Raw genomic sequence first — 12,365 nt, 5'->3', positions numbered from 1 at the left:
CAGGTACAAAGAGGAACGCGCACCGCCTGCAAATGGAAGCCAGTAGACTCAACGAGCGATTGCAAAAGCTGTAAAAAAGATATGACAATGTTCAGAAAAAACTAAAGCAATACGAAAAGGATTAGGCAGTGGAAAGCAGCAGCGGAAGTTGACAAAACTGCTGAGTTTGTTCTGGAACAAGTTGATAATTTTAATAAAGCCTTACCGACATGGCAAGAGAGTACAGTGCGAGAATGTGCGCTGTGGAACGCGACGTCCCATAAAGGGTATGAACATGTGACAGTGAGGAAGCTTCTCAGGCTACCTTGCCCATCTATGCTCCAGAAATTTGATGGGTCATCTACAGGAGAAACCAGAGCAACCAGCCAAATCCACGAACATTGTCAAGTGGAAAGGCATAGTTTACTCATAAAAAGGGCCATACTACAGCCTCATCGTGGATGAAATGTTGATGCTGCACTGTTGGCTACCACTGTTGTAGCCAACAGACTCCCTTGCTTCGTTTTGCGTGGACTCTCTACAGCGTATGTAATTCCACTCGGCTATTTCTTCAAAAGAAATTTGAAGTACGATCAGCCTGTCACCGCGTTGATGAAATCATCGGTGTAAGCACATACAAATAGAGCATTTAAGTGACTCAGCCTAACCAAAAAAAAAAAAAAATACAGGGGTTAGCAGATTTTTGTTTTGGTGGAAGAAGAGTACAACTATGCTAACTGCTGTGCCACATGCTTGCATTGTAGCACATTTACTCAGTCTGCCGTCTTCAGAAGAAAACGTGCTTGCCTGTAATAGCTATAACATACAAGACAACAACTCTGGTATGTTTTAATGTGTCCTTGCACATAAACAGCCACAATGTCGACACAAGGCGAGGTGACCGGCACTTCCAAAAAGTGCACTCAATGCGCCTAGGCCGGCTGGCTGGGAGTGCTAGCCGGTTCCTTTCTTCGGTCTTTGCCGATGTTCAGCACTACCGTGGCACATTGGAGGAAACCGCAACTATCACATATCACATCCACCAGTGGAGAGGCACGTTCCGCAGTCCGCACCTTCTTTCCATGAGCGGCTCGGGTGGGAGCACTGAAGCAATGTGTGTAGCATGTGCTTCGATGAACTCGTCCGCAAATTATTGGTATCCCGGTATTTTCTTTTTATTTCATACAAGCGCCACAAGTACTTGAGAAACTTACATTTTGAGTTCAGGTTGCTATTAAACAAAACATGAAATGTCTTAAGGCAGAGTAACACTCTTGACCGATATTCACAAGGCAGCCCCTGTTATATTTTTGCAACCAAAAATAATAGTCCCCCTGCGGACACAGACGGGGCTGTTGGCATCCATTCTGCGCTGCTGTCGGGCCAAGTTAATGTCATCTTCACTTTGTGAATCATCACTTTTGGTAGAAGAAGCAATGAGAACACTATCACATCCTCTTCGCTCTAAGAACAAAATTCTGGCGCATCACTTTCACTTTCACTTTCAGAGTCGAGCAGTGGATTTCCTTTGCACATGAAACTCATGTTCGAGCTGTCAGTGGCAGGCACTACGTTTACAAAACTGCTAAAGGCACAAAAACTGCGCAATTTTGAAAAGACAATCATTGAGCACTGACAAAGGGCTGCAATTTATGTAGCATAGAACAAAGACTACTATAAACACATCATTCTGATGCTGACAAAATGGCAGCCATCTATGTTGTAGAACATGAAGACTGAATCAAACGGCCTACAAGCGGCTAAAGAAGGGCTGATGTCTATCTAGTAAAAAAGAAAATATTGAAAGAACTGCGGAATTCAAGCAGTGGGGGGGGGGGGGGGGAGGAGGGGTGCACTGCAGCCGTTTATGTGGTGGAAGAAACAGTTAAATGGAAGTGTCGAGTTCATCCAAATCGATTTGAACATAGAATTATTGCCGGGAACTCAGCTCGTCCAAATTAAGATTCAATAGGATCGCATTGATAACCTGAGCTCGTCCAAAACACTTTAAGGGTTAAGATTTTGTCAATTTCAAAGCAAAGTTCACACATTATTTTTCATGATCTACAGTTCAGCTCATTTTAATTTGTCTTAATGGTAGTCTACTGTAGTCACCATCATCATCAGCCTGGCTACGCCCACTGCAAGGCAAAGGCCTCTCCCATACCTCTCCAACTACCCCGGTCATGTGCCGATTGTGGCCATGTTGTCCCTGCAAACTTCTTAATCTCATCCGTCCACCTAACTTTCTGCCGCCCCCCGCTACGCTTCCCTTCTCTTGGAATCCAGTCTGCAACCCTTAATGACCATCGATTATCTTCCCTTCTCATTACATGTCCTGCCCATGCCCATTTCTTTTTCTTGATTTCAACTAAGATGTCATTAACTCGCGTTTGTTCCCTTACCCAATCTGCTTTCTTCTTATCCCTTAATGTTACACCCACCATTCATCTTTCCATAGCTCGTTGCATCATCCTCAATTTTAAGTAGAACCCTTTTCGTAAGCCTCCAGGTTTCTGTCCCGTAGGTGAGTACTGGTAAGGCACAGCTGTTATACACTTTTCTCTTGAGGGAAATTTTGTCAATATTAAACCAAAGTTCACACATTGTTTTTCATAATCTACAGTTCGGCTCAATTGAATTTATTTTAATGCTAGTCTACTGTAGTATGCTTCCATAAATAGGGCTGCTTTCTATATTTTTGTCATGCGCTATGTTGATGCAAATGCTCTTGTGTTTTTCTCATTGCCGTTTTTGCTATTCCTGTATTACAGCTCAGTGGCTCAACAGGTGGTGTCCAAATCCATGCACCAGGGACAGTTTGCTCTGGGTAACAGATGCTAATCCTGAAGGCCGTGCTTTTGCTAACTGCATGTGCTGGAAGTGATTGCTGACCCAGAAACATATCGTCAGCGCCGTGTTTTAGACACCACCTATTGCAGCCAAGGACAGCCTAACGTGTGCCAAGCTACATGTTGCAGAGTTTATCCTTGCCATAGGTCCCAGCTGGTGCCATAGGCACTGCTCACAAGGTTGTCAAGGCCATTCCTGCTGTCACGACTGGACTCGTGACTGCTGCCAGTCCCACCATAATCCAGGCCAAGGCGACCGGGGTGGCGACAACGGCCGCACGCACTGTGTTTGTAGCTGCCAAGGCACCACACACCGCCGCTGTCAAAAGAGCCACGGTCACCAAAGTAGTGCCTGCCACCTCTGTTTCCGCTGCTGCTGGCATCGCAGTCACTGCAACGACTGCTGCAGCCACACCCACCACGACTGTCACTACCGAAGAAAGTGAGCATCAGGCACAGTCACTGTACTATTGGCTTAAAGACCAGCTGCCACAAAATTTCACTTGAGCTAAATTGCCTTTAACTGCTTAGCGTATACTATCAATGTAATCTTGGCAAAGCCGTGGGGCTGGTAATTGTCTAATTTTCTAACCAGCCTTTCAATAGTGCCCAAACAGACAACTCATGCACCTGGCGGTAAGCGGTAGCGATGTGGAATTAGCGTAAGTTGGAGAACCGTACACGACTGTTGATCTCTCAGTTATGCTTAGGCGCCGAGGCGCGTCGCTCGCTCAGCGTACGCAAGTTGATGTAGTTGATGTCTGTGTCTCTCAGCGTGCTTTCTCATTGCACACATGGTTTGAGCTGTTGCAAGAATGCCAATTATGGTACTAGCAATTGCTACAATTCGGTGGATGTCTCATTTTCCTTTTATTAATTGCTTCTCCCCACCTTGCATGTTTCCGCAGAACTATTATGGGAAACTCCTGCCTTTGCTTCGAGTTGTTGATAAGTTTGACTTCGCCCTGCCATCTGCTAGCCACCTGGTTAGCTTAGATGGCAGAGCGGCTGCCCCAAAAAGGCGGTGGTTCTGGGTTCAAGTCCCAGACTAGGATGAATTTTTCTTTAACTGTGAGGCTTTTCTTTCGAGGAGCCTATATGGGTTTCTTTTGTAACAATTGCTACAATTGGGTAGATGTCTTATTTTCCCTTTATTAAGCACAGCACTGTACATACTTTACATACTGTACATACTTACGCAATGGCCCTCTGTCTCCAGCAGCTGCAGAGCACCTGACCAAGGCGGCAGTCAGACCTGTAACGCAGCAGGTGGTGCTAAGAATCTCTGGGTCCGGACAGGCCGCCAATGGAAACTGACCCTTGCAACGTTTAACACCCGAACCCTCTCGAGTGATGCTAGCTTAGCAGGATTCTTTGAGGAACTACCAGGCATTCTTTGGGATATCACCGGCCTTAGTGAGATTAGAAGAACTGGTGAAACTTATACATTGCTGAATAACGGACATGTCTTCTGCTGTAGAGGTCTCCTAGATAAGAAGCAATATAGGGTAGGATTCCTAATCTGTAAGGACATAGCGGACAACATTGATGAAGTCTACAGCATTAATGAGAGGGTAGCTGTAGCCGTAATCAAACTTAATAAGAGGTATAGATTAGAATTAGTACAAGCCTACGCTCCAACATCCAGTCGTGATGATGAGGAAGTAGAACAGTTTTATGAAGATGTTGAATTAGCTATGAGAAAAGTGCGAACTCAGTATACTGTAGTAATGGGCGACTTCAATGCAAAAGTGGGGAAAAAAACAGGCTGGTGAACAAGCAATTGGCAACTACGGCGTCGATTCTAGGAACGCTAGAGGAGGGATGTTGGTAGAAGTCTCAAAAAGGAATAAGCTTCAAATAATAAACACCTTTTTCAGGAAGCGTAGCAACAGGAAGTGGACCTGGAAAAGCCATAATGGTGAAACAAGAAATAAAATTGATTTCATACTTTCTGCTGATCCTAGCATAGTGCAGGAGGTAGAAGTGATAGGTAGCGTAAAATGCAGTGATCATAGGTTAGTGAGGGTTAGGATTCACCTCAATTTGAAGAGAGAAAAAGCAAAATTGGTCAAGAAAAGACAGGTCAATCTATAGGCAGTAAGGGTAAAAGAAGACAAATTCAGGCTGGTACTTTCAAACAAATATGCAGCATTAGAACAGAGAGATGATGATGATGACATAGAGCTAATGAATGAAACCATAACTAGGCTGGCTTCTGAGGCAGCAATTGAAGTGGGAGGCAAGGGAACCAGTAGGCTAGCTCTCCCAAGTAACAAAGGGCCTAATAAAGAAACGACGAAGACTGAAAGTGTCCAACTCAAGAGATAAGATATGATTCGCGGAACTGTCAAAACTGATCAACAAGATGAAAATAAGTGATATTCGAAACTATAATGTGAGAAAGACTGAAGAAGCCGTAGAAGATGGACGTAGCCTGAACTCAGTGAGAAGGAAACTTGGCATAGGACAAACCAAGATGTATGCACTGGAAGATAAGCAGGGTAGTATCATTATCAATCTCAACGATATAGCAAAAGCAGTGGAAGAATTCTATACTTACCTGTACAGTACCCAAAGGAGTCGGGATACTTCAATTAGAAACAGTAATGAACAGGATACGGAAACTCCTGCTATAACTAGCGATGAAGTCAGAAGGGCCTTGCAAGACATAAAAGAAGGAAGAGCGGCAGGAGGAGATGAATAACAGTTGATTTAATTAAAGGTAGAGGAAACATAATGCTTGGAAAACTGGCAGCTCTTTATACGAAATGTTTATAGACTGCAAGGGTCCCAGAAAACTGGAAGAATGCAAACATTATACTAAGCCACAAAAAGGGAGACTTTAAAGAGTTGAAAAATTATAGGCCCAGTTGCTTACTCCTAGTATTATATAAAATATTTACCAAAATAATCTCCAGTATAATAAGGGAAACACTGGACTTTAGTCCACCAAGGGAACAGGCTGGCTTCAGGAAGGGATACCCTACAATGGATCACATCCATGTCATTAATCAGGTTATCAAGACATCTGCAGAGTACAATAAGCCTCTCTATATGGCTTTCATAGGTTACAAAAAGGCATTTGATTCAGTAGAGACACCACCAGTCATAGTGGCAATACATAATCAAGGAGTACAGAGCGCTTACGTAAATACAGTGCAGTTCACTTATAATGATATCACATATAACAATATATCGTTTATAACGATGGGTCGACCTGAGAGTGTCATTTTATGCATTAGGTATATGGGGAAAAAAAATGGCTGTGGCTTAGCTAAGGTTAAGCCCAGGATGCGAAGCATACTAGCCTTTATTTTAGTTGTTGAACCACTGTTTAGCCTGGTGAACTGCTGTTGCTTGGCTATATTTGGTTCGGCTAGACGAAGAAACAACTCATGCGTTACTCTGCTTCGCCTTCAAGAGTGGAACGCGACAGCGTTCCCGTCGACACGCCATGGGGTGTAAGACAATGGGCTACGGCGCAGCGACTACGCGCCCCGCATTGGACGCGGTGAGCGTCGAGCAACGCAGCGTTCGGCGCGGCAACGAAATGTGCGCCTGAGCAAGCGACGCACGCCTGAGCCTTAGAAACAGCTCGTTTCTCAGGCAACACCGCATTCACTAGAGGCGTTTTTGTACCGCTTTGAAGCATCGTACTCGTGGCTCAGTGGTAGCGTCTCCGTCTCACACTCCGGAGACCCTGGTTCGATTCCCACCCAGCTCATCTTGCAAGAGTTGAGCCAAAGCCACCTAGAAACAAGCGCAGCTGCTTATATACGGCCACGACGCCGCGAGCGACGGCGCGAGTTGGAGCCCAGTTTCTCCTCTGTCGTGACGTCACGGTGTCACGTGGTCAGCCTTGAAGGCGACGCCGCGAGCGACGGCGCGAGTTGGAGCCCCGTTTCTCCTCTGGCGTGACGTCACAGTGTCACGTGGTATTGAAGGCGACACCGCCGCGCCTGAGGAGCTGGGTTGAGCTCTAGTAATATGCTTCGCATAAAAACCATTTATAACGATAGGTTATTCACCGCATATCGGATATAACAATTAAAATTCTGCCATCTGGACGGCGTTTTCCGTGCCAAATAATCGTCACATTTGCATTGCTTAGTTCCCTGAAATGAACGATGTCGAGACGAGGCGATGTTTACCTCCGTAAATTTGTATCTGCCGCCATTACCGCGCAGCGCGTCTCGCCCCGCCCGCGCACCGGAGAGTACCTGAGTAGGCGCAGCGCGCCACAAGATGGTGCTAGCTGCTTCATGCATGTCAGCCACAGTTGCTCTGAAAGAGAGAGAAAACAAGAAAAAAGCGTCAAGCAAAGCGGCGCGGTGGCGCCCGTCCCACATCTCTCTCTCTCTTGCGATAGCAGGCTGACGCCACCGAAACAGAGTGCAACCAACGGTACAACCCAGTTTGAAGATGGCACCGACAAAGCGCAAGGCTGTGTCGCTTGACACGAAGATGGATATTTTGCAGGACTCTTGATGCGGCTTCAAGGTGAGCGCCCTCATGAAGAAGTATGAGCTCGCCCAGTTGACGATATCAACCATCTTGAAAACCAGGAGCACCGCGATAGTGAAGGCAGGGGCTATCAGCGGCCATGCCAATCAGTGGAAAAGGGTTAGAGACCCTTTTTATGCCGATGTTGAAGAGGCGCTTTACCAGTGGCTCATCAACAATTGCTTCAAAAAGTCGGGCTTTGTGCGCAAGGACGAACTTCCCCAACCCACTGAGATCAACACAGTGGAAGCTGCTGACATAACCGAGCTGTGGGAGCTCATTCCTACTGGTGACACAGGTGGTGTGTCGAAGGAGGAGTTTTTGACTGCAGACAGTGCTGCCTCATTCTGCGATGAGGTCACTGATGAGGCGATCGCTGAAGATGTGCTGTCTCGACAGACGGCAAAGTTGTGCGACAGTGGCGATGGCAGCAGCGACAATGACAAAAAGATTGACAGTGGCTCCTTGACCCCGACCTCGATGTCCACGCAAAGTGCACTGTCGTCGATTGACTCCTTAATTGATTTTATGCATGCTAAAGGATGGCCGCCAGTGTTTGCGCAGCAGCTGGAATCCATGCACACCGCACTTGTGAAGCTGAAGCTGCCGCAAAAGCAAATGTAGATTTCGGACTATTTCGGCGCGCCTGACCCTTGACACGGTCATTGACGCAAGAAATCGTTTTTTTTTTCACGGCCTACTTTCTACATCATCTATTCTTTAGAGCAAGTAGCGAATTCGAAGCTGCAAAGGTATGATCTGCGTTTTGTTTTTTAATAACTGCAGTCCAGATATAGCGATCATCGGTTATAACGATCATATTTTTCGTCTTTCTCGATATCGTTATAAGTGGACTGCACTGTACCTTGGAAAATATCTACAGAGGTTCTACAGCTACCTTAATTCTACAGGAGAAAGGCAGGAAGATACCTATAAAGAAAGAGGTCAGACCCCTAGAGTGACACAATCTCTCCAATCTCTCCACTGTGTGCTTGGAAGAACTATTCAAGCTATTAAACTGGGAAGGCTTAGGAGCAAGCATCGACGGCGAATATCTCGGCAACCTTCGGTTTGCCGATGACATTGTTCTATTCAGTAACAATGCAGACGAGTTAAACAAATCATTAAGGACCTTAACAGAGAGAGTGTAAGAGTGGGGTTGAAGATTAATATGCAGAAGACAAAGATAATGATGAATAGCCGGGCAAAGGAACAAGATTTCAGGATCGCCAGTCAGCCTCTAGAGTCTGAAGGAGTATGTTTACCTAGGTCAAATAATCACAGGGAACCCTGATCATGAGAAGGAAATTCATAGAATAAAAAAAATGGGTTGCATCGCATAGGGTAGACATTGTCAGCTCCTGACTGGAAGCTTACCATTATCATTGAAAAGGAAGGTGTGCAATTAGTGCATTTTACCAGTGCTGACACATGGGGCAGACACTTGGAGACTGACAAAAAAGCTTGAGAACAAGTTGAGGACCACGCAAAGAGCGATGGGATAAAGATTGCTAGGCATAACGTTAAGAGACCGAAAGAGAGCGGTTTGGATCAGAGAGCAAACTGGTATAGACAATATTCTAATTGACATCAAGATAAAAATAATGGAGCTAGGCAGGTCATGTAATGTGCCAGTTAGATAACCGTTTGACCATTAGGGTTACAGAATGGGTACCAAGAGAAGGGAAATGCTGTCAAGGATGGCAGAAGACTAGGTGGAGTGGGGAAATTAGGAAATTCGCGGACGCTAGTTGGAATCGGTTGATGCAGGACAGAGGTAATTGGAGATCGCAGGGAGAGGTCTTCATCCTGCAGTGGACATAAAACAGGCTGATTATGATGATGATGATGATGATGATGATGATGATGTACATTGATAAGTCAGCCTGCATGCCCAGCCAGACTAACCGTGCTGAGATAAGTCTCATGGTTTTGAAAAATCCTCCAGCGGGGTGGTCATGTGCCATCTTCAGTGCCACGTGTTGGAGATGATCAGGTAGCCATGATACCTTCTTGTTGCCTCTTTGCTGAACCAGCAGTCCTCTTGGCTCCAGTTCTGTTGTCTCTGCCAGATCATGAAGAAGGCGGTTATCAGGGTCAGGGCTTGGGAGCCTAGTCCCTTGGACCACAGTCTTCAGTTTTGAGGGATGGCTGTCATGAGCCTGTGCTTCGATTAGCCATCCTGTGTCACCTAACATTGTGGTATCCTCTTCCAAGGCTACTGCTACTTGCTTAAATGTAATTTTCGCTTCATGTTCTGGAGCAGCAATGGGGAACAGTGTATCATGCAGACTGTCACTTGGGGGATGTTCACAATGGAGAGGGGCTCTGCTCAGGGCATCTATGGGTATATTTGCCAGTCCCCATGTGTGCTTGATCTGACAATTGAAGCCCTGCAGTCACAGGACCCAATACTTGACCCTGAGCGAAGCTTGGTTGGCGCTAAAAATCCTTAACAAGGATGAGTGGTCAAAGTGAATCTCAAACTCCGTAAATTCAACATAGGCCCTCAATTTGTCTACTGCCCACACTACTCTAAGGCACTTGCACTTCTGAACAGTATAATGGCCTTCGGCCTCTGTAAGAACCCTGCTAATAAAAGAAATGGACTACGGTTCATCAGGGCCAACCTTTAGTAGCACCACTGCAATAACGATACCACTTTCATCTGTTTCAACCTCAAAAGGCCGGTTTAGATCTGGAAGGCCCACAACTGCATCCTGAGCTAAGGATTGGTTGAGCGCAGCGAAAGCCTGCTCTTGATGCTCTGCCCAGTCCCATGGTTCATTCTTCATCAAAAAGTTCGTGAGTGGATGCGCTGTCAGTGAGAATTGTAGGATGAAGTTCCTATAATTCATTTGCATACATAGCAGCAGCGCGGGCTATTACATCATCCTGCGGGGCAATCGCAAGCTAGCTGACCTCTCCTCAGTTACGACAGGTAAATTGCCCAAAGTCGCATTGTTGGTATCCCTGTGACGATGCTGCGAGAGGTGGCCTTATGGCACAAGTAGTCAGTCCGTGCTTCTGGTCTCGATGGTAGGATAGCTGTATCGCCGCGGGATGCAACAGCCAGTAGGATGCTGCCAGTGGTGACTAAAACAGTGCGACAGCCATGCCGTAAACACTCCAGGCTGCGTTTCGGGCACACTAGTCACATTCACAGCTGACTGGAAGGCTTGGTCTGCTGGAAGCAGCAGCAGCTACTACTGTGTGGGTATGCTCGACTCTCAGGTATCTAAATATAACGTACAGCGCGAAGGACAAGGACAGCGACAGACGACATACACAGCGCTGGTTGGTAATTCATGATCAAAAATAACGTACAGCGTGAAGGACAAGGACAGCGACAGACGACATACACAGCGCTGTGTATGTCGTCTGTCGCTGTCCTTGTCCTTCGCGCTGTACGTGATTTTTAATCGTGAATTACCAACTAGCCCAAGCAACCACCCTAGTTCTCAGGCATCTCTTGATATTCTCACGTGGTAGTGATGGTTGGACACAGCAAGAAAACTGTGAATGACGAAGCTAACTTTATTAGGTGACCCTGTGCCCAGAAAAACAGGCTACAATCAATGCTCAACGAAAACGGCGAACACAGTCGGCGATCGGCGAAAATCTGATCAGCAAGTCAAGCGCATTGGCTTTTATAGATCAGTCGTTGAATGTTTCAAAGTAATCGCTGGGATCTGCGTGCATCTCACAAAGTTCTACGCCATTCGCTTCGCGCATGCATGCAATCACATTACACAACGCTCGGTGACAACAGACAGCGGATAGAAGCATAGGTAACATTCTAGAAACTTCCGATACATGTAGACGCGTCCTGCGCTGGGCGATAACATTTGTTAGGCGGTGAAACGTGTCGCTTGATAAAGGCAAACAAGTACATGTGTCAGTGCCCCTCTCTTATAAAGCATTGACCTGATGCTGCAAACAAACAAAAGCAATAAAAAAAAAACACCTGTAACAAAGAGACTAACAAAATAAGGAAGTTCGTAAGCATACGTAAAAGGGTTTAAGACCACCACGTGGACCACTTCAGATCGTGCGCAGCGTCGCTGTGAATGAAAAATGCCATCTGGCACGACCTCATAGTTCAGTGCGCCAATACGTCGAATGACCTTGTAGGGTCCGAAATAGCGCCATAATAGTTTCTCACTCAGTCCTCATCGCCGTATCGGAGTCCAAACCCAAACACGGTCGCCAGGCTGGTAATCTACAAAGCGTCGTTGGAGGTTGTAGTGTCGGCTGTCGGTACACTGCAGGTTCCTGATCCGTAGGTGGGCGAGCTGTCGGGCTTCTTCGGTGCGCTGGAGACAGGTAGGGACGTCAAGATTCTCTTCATCAATGACATGTGGTAGCATGGCGTTGAGCGTCGTCATCGGGTTCCTGCCGTAAACCAGCTTAAATGGCGTGATCTGTGTTGTTTCTTGCACCACCGTGTTGTAAGCGAAGGTTATGTACGGCAGGACGGCATGCCAGGTCTTGTGTTCGACGTCTGCGTACATTGCTAGCATGTCGGCGAGGGTCTTGTTCAGGTGCTCCGTGAGACCATTCGTCTGCGGGTGGTAGGCAGTCATCCTCCTGTGGCTTGTCTGGCTGTATTGCTGAATGGCTTGGGTGAGCTCTGCTGTAAAGGCCGTTACTGTGTCGGTGATGAGGACTTCTGGGGCACCATGTCACAGCAGGATGTTCTCAACAAAAAATTTCGCCACTTCGACTGTGCTGCCTTTCGGTAGAGCTTTAGTTTCAGCGAAGCGGGTGAGATAGTCTGTCACCATGACGATCCACTTATTTCTGGATGTTGACGTCGGAAACGGTCCCAACAAAGCCACCCCAATCTGCTAAAATGGTTGGCAAGGAGGTTCGACTGGCTGTAGTAATCCTGCTGGCCTTGTCGGTGGTGTCTTGCATCACTGACAGTCTCGGCATGTCTTGACGTAACAGGCGATGTCGGCGGTCAGACGCGGCCAGTAATACCTTTCCTGTATCCTCGACAGCGTCCGGGAGAATCCGAAGTGC

General features: G+C 46.7%; 1 protein-coding gene across 7 annotated transcripts in view; it reads left to right on the top strand.

Moving 5' to 3' along the window:
* The window catches only part of LOC142582270 (uncharacterized), a 69,315-nt gene that overhangs the window by 19,979 nt on the left and 36,971 nt on the right, over nt 1–12,365 (top strand). For all 7 annotated transcript variants that reach the window (XM_075691764.1, XM_075691762.1, XM_075691761.1 and 4 more), the window contains exon 7: nt 2,979–3,273. In XM_075691764.1, the coding sequence (XP_075547879.1) occupies nt 2,979–3,273 (295 nt within the window). The remainder of the gene's footprint in view (nt 1–2,978; nt 3,274–12,365) is intronic.

Source organism: Dermacentor variabilis, chromosome 5 (genome assembly GCF_050947875.1).
Source record: "Dermacentor variabilis isolate Ectoservices chromosome 5, ASM5094787v1, whole genome shotgun sequence".
In the NCBI taxonomy this organism is placed as follows: Eukaryota; Metazoa; Arthropoda; class Arachnida; order Ixodida; family Ixodidae; genus Dermacentor; species Dermacentor variabilis.
This window is presented reverse-complemented; position numbering and strand designations above follow the sequence as displayed.